Raw genomic sequence first — 17725 nt, 5'->3', positions numbered from 1 at the left:
GGACGATGCCCTTTGGACTGTGTACTGGGCTCCTCTCAATTGTTTGCATGACATGGACCACGGGGACCCCCAGGGTTGCTTGGTGCCTTGTTTTCTTGCAGTTCTCTGAAGTGGCCTCTTAGATGAATCGGCGAATTATGCCGCCAGGCATAATCCTGTTGCTTTCCTTTGCTGACTTCTGTGTCGCAGAGGTAACTGTTCTTGCCCTCAGTAGATGAAGAGTCTGAGATATGGCCTCGTTAACCAGAGAGAAGTTCCCCTGGCACCAAAGCTATTCTGTGACCTGAGGAATGAAGGGCAGTTTGAAACCTTCAGATCTAAAATGTAATGCTCTGTTGACCACAAAATAAACTAAAACCTAAAGTTAAACTGTAAGTCAGGCTGTAGCACTACTTTATATGGTTCTTAATTTCTCAAATGATGAATATGGAAGCATTTAGAAAAGCATGAAGTGTGAAATAGCTGTAAGATGATGACCACAGTTCCTCTTCTATAGCCTTCAGCATTGTAAGACTGTAATTTAATAAAACCAAGAACAGATTCATAGTGTGGACCCAACTGTTTTTGCCTCATTTTAGAAATAGAAGACAATTTGTAATTTGTAAATTCTGTAGTTGATACGGTGAGCCTTTTCTAATCTCTCAGCTGATGACTGTGACCCGGGGTTTAGAAACTTGTTTGACAGATGCTAGAAATAACAAAACCATCTCTTATTGAGCCGTTGCCGGATGCTGGTTTATGTACACACTTCACATACATTCTTTCATTTAATTCTCTTGTCCTCATGCCCACTTAGAAATGAGGGAGCTTGAGAGGCACCTGCGTGGATCAGTCGGTTAAGCGTCTGAATCTTGATTTGGCTCAGGTCCTGATCCCAGGGTTGTGGGATCAAGGCTGGCATCGGGCTCTGTGCTGAGTGTGGAGCCTGCTTAGGATTCTCTCTCTCTCCCTCTCTCTGCCCCTCTCTCCTGTTTGTACTCTGTCTCTCTGTCTTTCAAATAAAAAAGAAATCAATCTCTATTAACCTAAACCCTAAACTTCCACTTGTTATTAGTGTCATTTACTTATTTAGGACTTTTCAAAAGTGTTTTAAAATGTGCTGAAGTATCAGCAGAGATTCTGTGAAGACTTTGTACTAAATGGAGAATTTATTGTGTTCTGAACAGATTACCCGTTTTTTAGTGAAGCTCCGAATTTTGCAGATCAGACTGGTGTCTTTGAATACTTTACAAATATCGAAGACCCTGGAGAGCATCGCTTCACGCTGCGCCAAGTTCTCAATCAGCGGCCCATTACCTGGGCCGCTGATGCGTACAACACTATCAGTGTTATAGGAGATTACAAATGGTATGTAAAATTGGTGTGCGTATGTAGACCTGGCTGAAATAACCTCTCATGTTGTCGAATATGTTCTGAAGTGAAGACTTTTCAACGGTCTTCCTTGTGTAAAATCTAATAAGTGTGTGATAATTGCTGAATATCATGACCACAAGCCATGGTTATGATGCCTCAGTGTCCTTCCCTCAGATTTGCTCAATTTAATAGTGATTGTTGCTGGAACAGATTGATTTTAGTATAAAAATTGCGGACTTTTGGACCCAGTTATAATTGAAGATTTATTTATAAATAGACATTGTGATTTGTGGGGTTTTTGTGGATTTGCTGGAGAATTCATTTGTTGATCTGGGGTTGCCACCTGCTGGATCCATTGTAGACTTACACTGTTTTAGCCTTCCTGGAAAATCTGTTTACCTGGTGACGGTAGATGGCAATAGTGAGAAGCAGATCGGCCTTTACTGTCATTCCCCCTCGCCTGCCCTAGAGTACTACGGAGGATTGGCTGTCTCTGAACCCAAACTCTTATTTCTGGCTGGGACTCTAGAAATATCGAGAGACTCCTTAATTATAGTAGAGAGATGAGATCGAGCACCATCCAAAGAGTAACCGAGAGTATTCATAACTTTGAAGATTTTATGTATTGAGATGGCAGTACTCATCTTTCCTGCTGCAGTGGCTAAGGAGGTGGGGAGAGGTGGAGGGGGAAAGTGGGGAGAGAGGGAAAGAGCCACAGGGTCTGAGAGAGAAAGAACCAGGAGAGAGCAGTGATGCCTGTCGAGAGGCATCGTGTTCATCGTTCTTAGCCCTGCTTTCATTGTGTGATTCCCTGCTCAGGAATCTGCAGTGACTCTCTTCAGCTACCGAATCAGATCTCATCGTCTGTGTCTGACTTCCAAGACCTTTTCACATTTGGGCTCATCCTGTTTATTATGTACTCTTTCCCAGTATTTCCTCCTGGATTCAAAGTAGCCAGGTCTGTTCAGAGATTCCCCACAAGTCCCATGCTCATTTCTTTTCTTCTGGCTGCGACTCCCTCTAACGTGGGGAAAGGAGGGAAGGAAAACTGGGTCGTACTTCCCACAACTACCTGTGGCAGAGCTATCATCCTCCCCACCTTACAGATCAAGAAACCAAGACTTCCGGGTAACATTTGCCTGAGATCCTATACTTGTAAGTTCTAGAACTAGGGTGAGAGGCCAGGACTGTCTGGTACCGTAGCTCATCTCTTTGGACTACACCTCACTGCTTCGTTTTAATCGTTGTCTTCTTCCTAAGACGAGCAGGGGATGAGTGTGGTTTACCTATAGTGCTGTTTTAGAAACTCGGCTCTCAGTGTGGGCACAGCCATCATTTCTTCAGGACCGTATTTGTGGTGGGACTTCCCCTCTCATACTTAGGTTTAGTTGAGTCCCAGCCCAGTGATTTGACTATGGAGGGTAGGCTTTCCTGAGGCTACTTGAGACTTTCATCGTGTTAGTGAGCTTTGGTTGGGGTCTGCGGACGGCCCACCAAATGACCTCTCACTGCACACATCCCAGCTTTGCATCCCTTTGGTTAAGTTTGCTTAATGCACAGGCTGGTTTTTGTGCCCTTAGCACGACCAAGAGGTTGTGGCTGTGGAAGACCAGACCACGCTTTTATTCTCCTTCATTCGCCGTAAAATTGCTGGCAAGTTCTGCCTGGGGAATCTCTATTCTGGAATGTGATGTAAACAAAGGAGGTTAGATCTTCTCCCGCCCTGACTCTAAATAGAGTAAGTTTGTGGTGCTGTAACACATTCACACTTCTGATGAGTCAGAACAGAGGTAGGGGATGTATGGAGCACTTCTGATCCTTAGTAGTTTTCCTGCTGGTGACAGTCTGTAGAGAGACCAGCTCCCTCTGCTGGGGAGGATGTACAAGAGAGACTGTGCTTCTGTTAACTTTGCATTGGACTTTTCTGTAAAGTAGCCCAGCTTTGGTTAGACGATTCAACGTGGATTTTCCTGATTGTTGTGTGCCTGTTGTAGCTACTTCTTTTATATTTTTCATTACAGAGTAAAATTTTATTGTGCAAAATTCACTGATAAGAATCTGAGAAGTGTAAAAGCCACATAATTCTAGATCTAACTTTCCCCGCTTCCAAAATACATTTCTTGACATTCTTAGTTTTCTTTTAGGTAAATTGCTTGCCTTATTACTTGGCTTTGTGCATGCTTGCTTTCCTGTTCGCAGTTCAAGTTTGAGTAGGAGGTAAATTATTTTCAGAGATCATTTTGGCTTGGGGTGGTTGTATCATTGCAGAAGGCATCTAGTAGGGTTTATAAAAGAAGCCTGGAGCAGAGCTCACTGCTAAAGCTGTAGTAGCTGGTTGGCTGAATTTCCTCTCCTTTGATGTGCCCCTGTTGATCAGTGATGCCGGGCCAGGGTTTTACTGTCCCTATAGGGACAGGGATGCTCTGTAGGGGAAATGGCTCTCAGAGTAGGATTCCTGAACCAGTGGTGCCGGCATCACCTGGGAATTTGCCAGACGTGCAGATTCAAGAGCCGTGTTGCAACCCACCTGAGTCAGAAGCTGTGGGCTGGGGCTGACAGACTGACTTTCACAAGCCCTCCAGGCAATTTCAGTGCTGCTCAAATTTGAAAACCCCTGCTGTAGTGTCAGGAGAGTTGCCTCTGTCTTTGCAGAGAAATACCTTTAGATCTTTCTTCTGGGGTTTTTAAGTCTTGCTCGAGTTAAAGGTAAATATTAGCTCCAAAGTGTGTTCTCCTAGGGGCTCCAAGCTTTTGTCTTCACTGCTTCTCTTAGCAGATGGAAATTTAGTAAATTTTTTTTTCAGAATTGTATGGAAACAGACCTTTTATGCATTCCTATGGGGAAAAAAGCCTTCTTTTAACATTATATTCTTAGGTTGAGAAGTTGTTTTATCATAGATCAGAAATGTGTTCTTTTTTTTTTTTTTTTTTAAGTTTATTCACTTATTTTGAGAGAGAGAGAGAGAGAGAGCGGGAGGGGCAAAGAGAGAGGGAGAGAGAGAGAATCCCAAGCAGGCTCCATGCTGTGGGTATAGAACCTGATGCGGGGCTCGAACACATGAACTGTGAGATCATGAGTTGATCTGAAAGAGTTGGATGCTCAACAGACTGAGCCGCCCAGACACCCCAAGAAATGTGTTCTTAAGAGACTTAAAAACCGTAAATACTATTTTCCAGTAACTCATTGAAAGAGGCAACGAAATGGCTTAACTTTAGTCACATAAAACTTAAAACTGTTATCAGTGAAGATTCTTTTTTTTTTTCCCCATCAATGAAGATTCTTGAAGCCCATCCCTGCCACAAACACAGACTTAGCAAGTCACATATTCACCTCAATTAGAAGTTTGGAGGCATGTGGCTGTGAAATGACACATTTGTGCCTTACCTGGAGTGGCATAATACAAAGTGCTAATGAACAGTTTCACTCTGCAGGTCCAACCTGACTGTGAGGTGTGATGTTTACATAGAGACTCCTGAGAAGGGAGGCGTGTTCATTGCGGGAAGAGTAAATAAAGGTGGTATCTTGATTAGAAGCGCTAGAGGAGTTTTCTTCTGGATTTTTGCAAATGGAACCTACAAAGTTACAGGTGACCTAGGTAAGTGACTTCTTCTGCATGTAGTGCATGACTTACTCTGAAATATGCTGTGAGCTTCTTACTGTGTGATGAGAGAGCTTCATCTCTAGGTGCTTGGACATCTATTTGGGAAGAGATTCAGCACATTTGAGCCAACACCAAATGATTCAAAATCATAGAGTTAATGAGAGAGGCGGCTGTGGAAAAGAAGGTTGTGTAGAGCTCTTTCTGGTGGAGCTGAGCTAGGTGGTCAGGATAGGATTTGCATAGCCTGGGGTGATGTGGACGGAGTGGGGAGAGAATGGTCAAGAAACACCCTAAGTAAAAAGCAAGACTATAAGAATGTGCTGGTATGCTTAGGGAAGTAGAAGGAGAGGGGTTGGTCTGCTTAAAATGGAGATACCCTGAGGGCGCTTGGGTGGCTCAGTAGGTAAAGAGTCTGACTCTTGATTTCCGCTCAAGTCAAGATCTTAAGGTTTCTGAGTTTGAGCCCTGTATCGGACTCTGCCCTGACACTGGGGAGCCTGCTTGAGATTCCCAATCTCTCTCTCTCTCTCTCTCTCTCTCTCTCTCTCTCTCTCTCTTTCTGTTCCTCCCCCACTCATGTTCTCTCCTTCTCTCTCTCTCAAAAATAAATAAACATTTTTTAAAAATGGAGATATCCTGTTTCCCAATGTAGTTAATAATTTGACACTTTTCATTCATCTTAACAGCCCTTGTCTTATGTAGAATAGCATCTTATTCAGGAGAGGTGCTTAGAGTGTGTCCATGTTGAATTCTGTCTAATTCACTGTGGTGTTGGTGCCCCCTGCTCTGTGGAAACAGACTGTATTGGTGCTGCCTCTTCTGGATTCTCAGTCTCTTGACTTAGTCCTGCATTAGTGAAAAAAATCTTCTCTCCTGTAGTTTGTTACTCTTTGCCTCTTGCTAGGTGGAAAGGGCTCCACAAGTAATGAAGAAAGAGTGGGTAATAAGGACACCAGAGTAGGAATTGCAGAATCATAGCATGACCCATCTAGAACATTCCTCACTGATGTTCCAAACCAGAAGCCAGTCCAAACCAGAGAGCTTAATCGATTTTCCCCAAGTCTCAAAATGAGTTGGTGGTAGAGTTAGAACTAATGATTTAAATCTGCGTCTTTAGTCCCCCCGTTCTTGTGTTCTAAACTGCCCACTCAACATCTCATCCGCTTTCTCTCAGCCATTCAGATAGAATATATCCCCAGATTAACTGTTTTCTCTCTCTAATTCTCAGTTCACGCTCTATCTATGCAAGCAGTTACACTAGCTGGAAATCTTACGGTGACCTTTGACTACCACTCTTTTCTCTTTCTATCCAGTCCAATCAAGTATAAACCTACGCCTGAACTGTAGAAGCCAACACATTATACTGGGGATGGTTTGTAAATTTATTTCACTGGTTCTCCTGTGAGCTCACATATGATATATGTCTCAGAGTAGGCTCCCAGTACGTGCTTGTGGAATGCGTGCCCGAATGAAGGATGTTTTGTTTTAAATCAGTAGTAGACCTGGAAATGTGGATCTTTGTTAAGGCTTTTACTTTACTGCATACACATGCCTCCCGAGAATCCCCACTGAGCTATGTGATTCTGTGATTTAGATTTTAAAAATATATCAATTAGGATCATCTTTGTGTGTTGCAGCTGGATGGATCATATATGCTCTAGGACATGTTGACGTTACAGCGAACAGATGGTATACGCTCACATTAATTATTAAGGTAAGGATTGCTGATCAGAATACCTGGAGGGAAAATATTCTTTTCTTGTGCTTTTCTAGCATTTTCTGTCCTCAAACGAGAGGGGGAAAAGTGCGATAAATACAGTGATGGAAATAGGCAGAGAATCTGCTGGGATACCAGCAGACTCTAGGGCGATAGTATATGTCAGGGTAAACCTGTATGAGAACCATCAACTCTTGACTTTATCACCCCACGATTTTTTTAAATTTTGGTTTTGTTTTTTTCAACTCAGGAGTAGTTGGTAAATAGTCAATAATTGATTTATTTTTTTTCCAAGTTGGCCTGAACCAAGATTATAATTGGAGCTTATAGATATAAGCAAAATCACATGAATTTATTTTCGGTGGTTGAGACTAATTTGGTTTTCAGAGAAAGGTACAATTTTTTAGAAGTTGGTTTCCATGAGTATTTTTTTGTCATGGAAGGTACCAGATAAATCGTAGGATAAGAATGTCTAAAAATACTTGTCAAAATTGCCGAGTGATCATGAGTTCTTGATGGACACGCATTCAAGGGACGTGTAGAAAATTCTTCTGTGTAATATACTACTGCTCTCTGCCATTATAATTCTGTCATAATTTGATTTAGGTTACAACAAGCAGTAGAATACGGAATTCAGATAACTTTTTGAAATTGTTCTCCTCTCTTGCCCAGCCACCAAAAAATGATACAGTAACATTTTCCAGGCAGTAACAGTAGGCTTTGAACATCTGGTTTGTGTGTGGCATAGTTTATTTAACTCTGCCACACTCGATGGCACAACTTTGTTCCCCGTTCTTTCCTCTTCTGGTGATTGGAGGCAGGATGGGCTGGCTTTCCTTGCAGGTAGAGGGGAGGGGTCTTTTACATGCCTCCTGGGGTGCACACGTGCTGGTGTTTGTTCAGGCAGATGTTTAGAAATGGAATTATATTTACAATCTTGACAGATACTGCCCTATTGCTAGCCAAGCTGTATCCACTTTTATAGCAGTTATAATATATTACCTATTTTTAAAGATTTTTTTCAAACTAATTGACGTGATTTATATTTCCCGGATAATTAGGGAGGTTGCACATCTTTCTATGTTCATTGGCTATTTGTATATATTTTTTTTCTCTTCTCTGAAGTTACCCATTCACATTCTTTCCTCATTTTCTTACTGTGTTTTCTTCTTCCGATGGATCCATATGAATTTATGATATATTTTGAGTAGTCACCCATTTTCTTTCTTTTTTTTTTTTTTTACATTTATTTTATTTTTGAGAGGTAGAGAGAGACAGAGCACAAGTAGGGGAGGGGCAGAGAGAGAGGGAGACACAGAATCCGAAACAGGCTCCAGGCCCTGAGCTGTCATCACAGAGCCCGATGCGGGGCTCGAACTCACAAACCGTGAGATCATGACCTGAACCGGAGTTGGACGCTCAACCGACTGAGCCACCCGGGCGCCCCTATTTTGAGTAGTCATCCATTTTCTGTTACTTACGTTACAAATATTTTTTGTGTCTTGTGTGTTTTAATTTCTAATGGTATGTGTTGCAGATAGAAGTTTTAAATTTTGGTGCTGTCAAGTATTTCACTTTTTTTTCAGTGCTTTTATGTTTTATTTAAGAAAGGCTGCACCTTTCTCACGGTTAGGAACATTTCTTTTCCTCTAAACTAAACAAAGTTGAGGATTTTTTTTTCCTGTTGGAGTCTTTAATACATCTGGAATTTATTTGTGAATCATAAGGGGAAGATCCCAATATAATTTTTTTAAACGAATGGATAGCCATCATCATTTATTACCACAGACCGTCCTTTTGTCTATGATTTGAAGGCTAACTCTTTGATGTAACAAATCATCACATGCGCATAGGCTTCTTTCTGAACTTTGTTCTTTATAGTGCTTTGTCTTTCCTTATCCAGTATCACTCTTTAAAACACTTGATTACAGGGGTGCCTGGGTGGCTCAGTCGGTTGAGCGGCCGACTGCAGCTCAGGTCATGATCTCACGGCTTGTGAGTTCGAGCCCTGCGTCGGGCTCTGTGCTGACAGCCTGGAGCCTGCTTCTGCTTCTGTGTCTCCCTCTCTCTCTGCTCCTAACCCACTCGCATTCTGTCTCTGTCTCTCTCAAAAATAAATAAACATTAAAAAATAAATAAATAAAACACTTGATTACACAGTTTACCCCTTTACTTCCTTCAGGTTCTTTCCTGACCACCTTATATAAAATAGCACCCACCTCCTTTTGTGTCCCTCCCCACCCCCACCCCCACCCCCACCCCCGTGCCAGTTTATTTTTCTTACCTCCTGACATCACACAGATTCTGCTGATGGTTTTTGCCCTTGCCTCCTCCCTTCACTAGAAAATGGCTCTTTCAGTGACAGGCCTCTTTCACCAAACACTGCTGGCTCTCCAGCATTCCTGGCACGTTTGCCATCAGAGCAAGAGCCTGGTGAATTCTGGCGAGTGAGTGAATGGATGCCCCCAAGGGCAAGTCCCTCATGATTTCTTTTTCCAAATTATCCTTTGTAAATTAAAGAAAAAAAAAGTATATTTATTTCTTGTATGTGAACTTTTAAAACATCTTTTCGATTCCATGAAAAATGCAGCCAGTATTACGTTAAATTTATACATCAATTTGGGCAAAACCAACTTTTTTTTAGAATGATGTGTTTCCCCCCCGCAAGACCATGAGGACAAGGACAGGCTGCATTTGCCACTGTGTCCTCCAGTTTTATTTAGTGGTTCTTGCATACTTCTTGTTAGGCTTATTTTTAGCAATGTTTTGAATTTTTTGAAACCATGAAAGGGATTTAAAAAATAAATGTCCTTAATTTTTCTCAGGTGCTTTGTAGACAGGGGTAAGAAAATCAGAAGGGCTTGTTGGAAACAGGTGCCTTCTGGGCCCCTTCTTGTTCCTTCCTCCTCACCCCATGCGTTGTCCTGTGCCTCTGATACAGTCACTCTGAACTGTTCGAGGTGTATCTTCTGGTATCTCTTTAATCAAAAGTGATTTGTAACTTCTAGAAATTAGCTCCGGTCTCACCACTGGAACAGGCGGGGGTTTTGCAGACTTAACACCCGCGCCACCCCCAGCCCCACCGTCTCTTGTTCCGTCGGCCGGGAGCACCCGGCTTCCCTGTCGCGTTTCAACTCTGGGCACTTCGAGGCCTCCTCCCACTCTGCAGTCTGGTCAAGCCCCCGTCTCCTGGTTGAGTTCTTCACACGCCTTGTACCGCTTAGCTTTTCTTTATTGTGTGAGTTGGTGGGTATGTCTCCCGCTAGAGCGTAAGCTCCATGGAACGGGGACCTTGCCTTTCTTGTTCATCCTAAATTCCCAGTCCTTTAATAGCACTTGGCAAATAGTTTTTTGCATGAATGAAAAGGCAAAGCAAAACAACATCTTGTTCGATGGTCCATTTTCCAAATTACAGCTAAGAGGAGGATTTTTATACTTTTTTACTTAAGTCTTTCATTGGTCACCTACATGCCAGGTACTGGCATTAGCGAAATTATGAAGGTCATGGTTTTCCAGTTAAAATAACCAGTTGTCCCTCAGCTTGCCTCTTCCTATCGTGTTTCTCTCCCCACTGTAGATCCATAATCACAGACGATGACAGCTTTACCGGTAACAGATCTGGTTTGAAACTAGCCCACAGGCTGTGTATCAGACTGAAAGCACTGTGAGGCCAGCTTCAGTGTTCGTCTCCTCCTTTTACCATCCCCAAGACCAGCGTTTAGGAGGATTTTATATCATTTTGTCCTTGGCCCTCTTTCACTGCTTCTCAGCACTACTGAGGTGGTGGTTAGAGCGATAGACTGTAGCCTTACTATGTTCCACCTGCAAGTGTTTTATGTTGCTCAGGTTTTGTTTTCCCGTCCAGAATATCAGGAATATCCATAATATCACATCCTTCTTACAAAGATCAAATGAGATCATATATATGAGCGTTTGGTACGGTACTTGTTACATGGTAAGCACTTCGTGACTCGAGTGAATATTCTTAGCAGTAGGCATGTTTGAACCAAGCAGAGCAGCATTCATATTTCCTTGCTGATGCATCCTGACTCCCCGAAAGCTATTTCATTTCTTTGAGCTTCTATTTCCTGGTCTGTAAAAGGGACATAACTTCTGTAAGGTTGTTTGGGGTTAAATGTGTCTTATTCTTTCATTCCACACATTTCTATGAAGCACCTGTTATGTGTCCTTTTCTAGGTGGTAAGGGATGCAGCAGTAATGAAGACACACACGGTTCCTGCTCTCCTGGAGCGGGTATTCTCTAGGGCAGGGGTTGGCACACCCTTTGTAAGGGGCCAGACAGTAAATATTTTAGGCTTCGTGGGCCACGTAGTCTGTGCAACTTTACTCAACTCTGCTTTTGTAGTGAGACAGCAGCCACGGACAGTAGATAAATGGACGCGTGTGGCTTTGTTCCGATAACATTTTATTTATAGAAACAGGTGGCTGGCTTGTGGGCCCTAGATGGCTGCCTCTGGTTCTAAGTCGGTAAAAAAAACCCAAATCAGCCAGTCACATGGTGAAGACAAAACGGGACAGTGAGGTGAATGAGCTCCACTGTCCAGAGTGTCTAGGTAGAGAGGCGAGGGAAGTGCTCTCGGAGCTGGTGAGCTTTGAGCTGAGCCCTGCCCGATGGGAAGAGCACCTTGAGCAGAGGACCCTGCTGGTGACAGGCCTCGTGTGCGGAGCAGCCCAGCGGCCAGAGGGCAGGGGTGGGGAGGAGGAGGTGATGTATGCTTGCGCGCTATGGCTACGTATTGGCTCAGTGTTAATACCCCCCGTTGGCCGAGCAGCGGAAGGTGTTCAGTGAGCACCTTGAGAGCTGCGGGTAGCTGTGCACGCGTGTGGCTGTGCACGCGTGTGGCTGTGCACGCATGTGCTGGTGGGAATATGTGCGGCCCTGAATGTGGAGTTGGGCGGCTATGATTCAAGTTGTAGCCCTGCTGGTGAATCTGATTTTGACTTTTAATCTCACGTCTCAGTATCTCCCTCCGCAACATGAAAGGGCGAAGCGAACACCCATTGAACTGCAATTCTGTGACCTAAAAACAGGTTTTCTTTTGATCCGTAGCCCAGTGCTTTGGATCGTTAGCTCTTCACCCTTTGAAATTAGCTACTTTTAAATGTTCAGCTGCAGCTGATACGCTCCTAAACGTGCTATAATAATGATGACAAGAGCTGGCATTTATTTTCCCCTGTGTGCCAGGCACTTGGCTAGGTAGGAATGGCCGCTATCCGAGGGAGTTATTTTTGTCTTTCTGTGTCAGTGACCAGTAAGTCATTCATTTCTCTGGACGTCTCCCTTCTTACGCCTGACCTTCTCACCCCAACATCAGTTTAACTGACGGTTCCTAGTTTTATAACTTGAGGGTGGGCTCTCCATATGACTTTGAGGTGATAATTTGTACACGGGACAAAACGGACTTAGGTAAACGGAAGCTTTGGCTCCGGTAGTCACGTCCGAAAAGCTGGTGGCCGTTAGCCACAACACGTGAGCATGCACATACTTGCAAATTACAAATGTTTCTTTCTTTCAGTGGGCTTTTGTTTAAAACTTTACAATGTTAGGAAAAGTTTTACATTTCTGTTGGTTTAGAGCATTTTGGTGGGGGACAAGGAAATATCAAGGTATTTATTCCTTGTGCTTCGGAAACTAGTTACATAAGTAGATAAGAATTTCCTCAGAGAATTTTTCCAGTATTTCAAACTTGCGCTCAAACTTGTGGAATTGTGTTTTGCCATGGTCTTAAGTGAGAAAGATGTTCGCTTCACGGAATAGATTGGCCACACATATTAAGAAACAGACCTCAGAGGATCATTTTCATACGTCTTCAAGGGGTACATTTGTCTTTCCTCCAGGGCCGTTTCTCCTCTGGCACGTTGAATGGCAAGTCTGTGTGGAAGAATATCCCTGTGAGTTTCCCGAAGAATGGCTGGGCCGCGATTGGAACTCACTCTTTTGAATTTGCACAGTTTGACAACTTTCATGTGGAAGCCACAACCTAATATTCACAGAGCACCGTAGAACACTCCTTGGATTTTCTTTCTTTCTTTTTGGTTTTGGTTCAGAGCCAATTCTTGCCTTGATGGATCAATACATGAGCCTCTTGGAGACTAAAAATAGTGAAGAGTAAATGGGGAGAGAAGTATATTTTTGCTTGATCTTCTGGAAGATATTTTTAAAACTAATGCCGAGGGGAAACACGTGAATCTGTAACATTACCCGATATGGCCCCTAAAGTTCAAGCTGTACAGGGGTCCTGTTGTTAGGGGTGGTTTGGGTGGTTCACACCTTGAAGCCTTGGCTTTAATGCTGAGCTCGCTTTCTTCATCTTGTGTGCAAGGGCTCGTGCAGAGGGCAGTGACTTGATCTTCACAGAGGTGGACTGTGTGTCTGACTGAGCTGAGGGCCTCGTCTGGAGGTAATGCCGCCCCAGAGGGAGCTGAAGAACATTGGAAGTGCTGCTTTTTGAAAACCACTTCAACATATTAATCTTACACTCTATAAAGAGTATTTTTTCTTTTCCTTTTTACAGTGATGCTTTTGAATTATAGATGAGTGGATGATTTGAAAAATGCCTCATTAATAAACTACCTCTAAAGCTACTTCTGCAGTAATAAATATGAGCAGATTAATTGGGTTATCTGCAGTTTTTAAGTCTTTTAGATCCAGCTTTTAGTCGTGTAACCCTTAAAACTCTCTGAGAACATCTTCCCAGGTGGCTGGAAGGAAGAAGAGAATCCCACCTAGCCAGTGCTGCACGTGGCTCTCAAGGTGATATTGTAGCAGTTTTCTTGTGTCTTATCTCATTGTGCCGTTCGTGGTCTGTCTTGTGTGTCACTGATGACAGACTAAAACAGCTAACGAATTATTTTGTCTTTGCTCTCGGAAGAAGGGGAACACTAAGCTTCTGCTGGTACATAGAATTGGATCATTCTCTAATATTGTGTGATTCGATGCATTTATTTCATTAAAGTACAAATGTGTTTGTATTTAAGTATGGGGAGCATATTTCTCATGCAGTGTAATTGATATCTAAGCATTAATAGACATCCTAGAAACAACTCCCATCATTCATGTCGATAAAGTAAATTCTGGAATTCTTTATAATGAAAGTTCAGAGCTTCACTGGACTAATTCTGCAATTTTGGAATTTGTAATAGTTCAACATAGGTGAAATTAACAAAGTTGTGTATTTCTATTATAATAAGACAAGAAGGTAAATATTAGAATAAATCAGATTACAGAGAAAAATTTTAAATTAAAACCAAGTCTTAAGTGATTTCCATTCCGGTCTCTACATATGTTTTTAAGTTAACTTTATTGTGGCAGAATTCACATACGATAAAATGTTCTCATTTTAAGTGTACAGTTCAGTGAGCCTTGGTAGGTGGAAATACCCACAAAACCAACACCCCAACTACGATGTGGAACATTTCTGTTACCCCCAGAAAGTTCTCATGTGCACCTATAGTAATTTCCTCTCACCCGCACCCGTCTCAGGCAACCATCGATCTGATTTCTATTGATGCTGATAAATTTTCCTTGTTCTAAAACGTTATAAAAGTGGCATCATACACGATGTAGTCCTTGCTGAATGGTTTCTTTCATTCAGCAGAATGCTTTGAGATTTGTCTATGTTGCTGTTTATATCAACGGTTTGCTCCTTATGTCAAAGAATATTCCATTGTATGGTTCTGCGACCGTTTGTCATCCCCTTCTCCCACTTTCTGGTGTTGCAAATAAACCTGTCACGAACATTTGTGTACAAGTCTCTGTGTGGACGTGTGTTTTCACTTCTTAATAAATACCAAAGAGTGAAATTGCTGGATCTTTAGGGGAGTGTCTGTATAACTTTATATGAAGCTGCTAAGCTGTTTCCCACAATGACTGTATGATTTTACACTCCCAGCAGCGTGTTTGAGAGTTGCAGTTGCTTCCCACTCTCGCCAAAGCTTCATGTTGTTACTCTGCCTGATTTCAGGTGTGTGGGTGTGTGGCAGTGCATGAGACATTGAGCATCTTTTCACGGACTTCTGTGTCACTCATGTATTTTCTTTTGTGAAATGTCTGTGTACCTTTTGCTCATTTTAAAAATTAGGTTTCCTGTCTTATTAAGAGCTCTTTGTATATTTCAGATGCAATTTTAAAACTCAGATATATGTTTTATAAATTGTTTTCTCCAAGTATGTATCATTTCAAGAATGCAAAATTTTGATTTGGAAGTGCAGTTTATTTTATTTTTTTCCTTTATGTTTTTCCGTTGTTTGTTTGGTTGGTTTTTTTTGCTTGTTTGTGGGGTTTTTTTTTTTTTTTTTTTTTGCATCCTAAGAAATCTTTGTCTATTCTAAATTCATAAGGATCTTACCCTTTTTTTCTTGTATAAGTGTTATACTTTTAGTTTCTATATTCAGTCTGTGATCCATTTTGCATTTTTTTTGGCATATGCTGAGAGGTGTGAGGTTTGACATTCATTTTTTTTTTCCTGTATGGATATTCAGTTTTTCCAATATCATTTGTTGAAAACACTATCCTTTGTGAAAAATCAATTGCCTATCACTGTGTACCTCCAGAAATAAATTCTCCATTCTGTTGTATTGATCTGCATAGCTGTCCTTAGGCAAATGCCACACTGTCTTCATTACAGTAGCTTGAGAGTCAGTGTGGAACTCCGTTTAAATCCTCCCAACTTCTTCAAAATTGTTTTGTCTAATCCAGGTAAACGCGAAGTTTCCATATATATTTTAGACTCGCCTTGTATATTTCTGCAAAGAGCTTCCACGATTTTTATTTGGGATTACATTAAAATTACAGATCAATTTGGAGAGAATGGATATCTTTGTAATATTGGCCCTTCAATCCATGAACATGTTCCATTTCCACATTTTTAGGCTTTCCATAATTTGAGCCATTTCTGTAGTTTTCTGTAGGGTACAGGTTTTGCACGTATTTTATTAAATTTATTATTTTGTGATTTTTTGATGCTGTGAATGATATTTTTTATTTCATTTCTCAGTTGTTTGTTGTGTGGATCACAATACATTTCTACAACACACATATTTCAGAATACACTTGCTTTTCTTCTGTTGACCTGCAGTCCAACCACACTGCTAAATTACTCATTCTACTAGCTTTTTTTTTTTTTTTTTTTTTGTAAATTCTTTAGGATTTTCTACCTACCACTACCACAGTGTCATCTGTGAAACAGATAGGATTTCTTCTCTTGCAATATGTCTGCTTTATTTCTGCCTTATTGCACTGGTTGGGACTTCAGAACAACATAGAGAAAAAGTGGGAAGAGCAGACATTCTTGCCTTTTCGTGATCTTAAGGGGGAAAATGTCTCACCATTAAGTGATTAAATGATTTTTCTCCTTTCTTCTATTAAGGTAGTACATCATTTTGCTTGATTTTCAAATATTAAAGCAACTTTGTGTTCCTGACATGACAAGTGGGGTTTATCTCTTCGTTTATATATTAGTGGATTTGATTTGCCAATATTTGGTTAAAGGTTTTTATGTCTACATTTATGCAGAATGTCGGTCCAGTTTTTTATTTTTTTGTTTGTTTTTCTATTTTTGTCTGGTTTTGGTAACAACCTCATAAAATCATTTGGGAAGTGTCCCTTCCTTACCTCTTTTATCTTCTGAAACACTCTGTGAGGTTCTTCTATCTTAGACTCTATCACTGGTATCAGTCACAGTCCAGGACAGAAGCCACACCAGAAAAAACGACGTTATTAACTGGTAATGGGATTAACTACTAAGGGGTAATGAGAATTCCAAAGGTTACAGAAATAGCGGGTATAGAGACCGGCCACTTATCGGCAAGGGCAGAGTACTCAAGGAAGGGGCAAATTTGGACGAGGGCTTCCTTGCAAAGCTGAGACTCGGTCTAGTAGAGATAGTGTGGCTGTGGATGGCATAGAAGTTTGCGGAGATGCTGAATCCTGGTCTGACAGGCAGGAAACCACCCTGTGGGTGTGTGAGGAACATAGACAGGCTGCCTCCCGGGCTGCCCCTGAAACTCCCTAGAAAGTTAACCCTTTGTGGTGCTGGTGAAACTTCTGGGAAACCACGGGGGGTGTTGGGGAACATCACTGGAGGGTGAATACCACTGCTCATCCCAGCCCTCCTGGAAGGGGTGAGTCACAGTGTGCCAAATGCTCCCAGTGGCCACACACCACAGGTGCAAGGAGGGAAAACACCCTGGGACAGGACGCCAAGCTCCTCCTCCAGCACGTCTCTGCTACCCAACAAGAGAGACATGTTTCCAGGGCCCAGCTGCAGTCTCACAAAGCAGGTCAAGAAGAGGGATTGGGGACTGAGAAGCCTTAACAGAAGCTGGGCTGTTCCAATTTCTACGTTTTTTCTGTTAGTTTTGGCCATTTGCGTCTTTCAAGGAATTTGTCCGTTTCGTATAATTGTCTAATTTATTAGACATAGACCTGTTCATAATGTTTCCTTATTTTATTGTCTATAAGGTGTTCTTAATATGGCCAATCTGTGCTTTCTCTCTCTTTATATTTGTTAGTGTAGTTAGATTTTTGTCAATTTTATTTATGTTTCAAAGAACCAGCTTTTGGTTTCTTAAATTTTTTCCCCATTGTTTCTTTGTTTTCTATTTCTTTGATTGCTGCTTGTACCTCTGTTTACTTCTGTTTACTTCTGTAAAGTAGTAAACTTTCTTCTGTTTACTTAGGGTTTTAATGTACTCATTTTCTGGCTCCTTAAGATGTAAGCTTAGATGCTTGGGTCGCCATATTTTTTTTAACACAGACTTTCAATACTATAAAATTTTGTCTAAAACACCGAGCAATACCTCATGTATTTTGATATGTCATGATGTCTTTTTTTTTTTAAATTCAGTTCAAAATGTTTTCTCATTTCCGTTTTATTTTTATTTTTTGACATTTGTGCTAATTAGAAGTGTTTTATTTCCAAATACTTGAGGATTTTCCAGATTTTGTTGTTGTTATTATTGATACTTAGTCCTGTTGTGGTTAAAGAATACGCTCTATTGGATTTCAGTTATTTTAAAGGTATCTAGACTA

At 41.6% G+C, this 17725-nt stretch overlaps 1 protein-coding gene across 9 annotated transcripts in view; it reads left to right on the top strand.

Moving 5' to 3' along the window:
- Nucleotides 1-17725, top strand: part of GALC (galactosylceramidase) — a 151405-nt gene that overhangs the window by 48786 nt on the left and 84894 nt on the right. For 5 of the 9 annotated variants that reach the window (XM_058739927.1, XM_058739933.1, XM_058739935.1 and 2 more), the window contains 4 exons: nt 1167-1347; nt 4786-4949; nt 6593-6669; nt 12532-14442. In XM_058739927.1, coding sequence (XP_058595910.1) covers nt 1167-1347; nt 4786-4949; nt 6593-6669; nt 12532-12678 — 569 coding nt within the window. In that variant the 3' untranslated portion in view covers nt 12679-14442. Of the gene's footprint in view, nt 1-1166; nt 1348-4785; nt 4950-6592; nt 6670-12531; nt 14443-17725 lie in introns of those variants that run through there. The other 4 variants (XM_058739928.1, XM_058739930.1, XM_058739931.1 and 1 more) reach the window with 1 other exon arrangement.

The sequence above is a fragment of the Neofelis nebulosa genome, chromosome 7 (genome assembly GCF_028018385.1).
Source record: "Neofelis nebulosa isolate mNeoNeb1 chromosome 7, mNeoNeb1.pri, whole genome shotgun sequence".
In the NCBI taxonomy this organism is placed as follows: Eukaryota; Metazoa; Chordata; class Mammalia; order Carnivora; family Felidae; genus Neofelis; species Neofelis nebulosa.
Note: the sequence above shows the minus strand (reverse complement) of the source record. Positions and strands in the feature narration are given on the sequence as shown.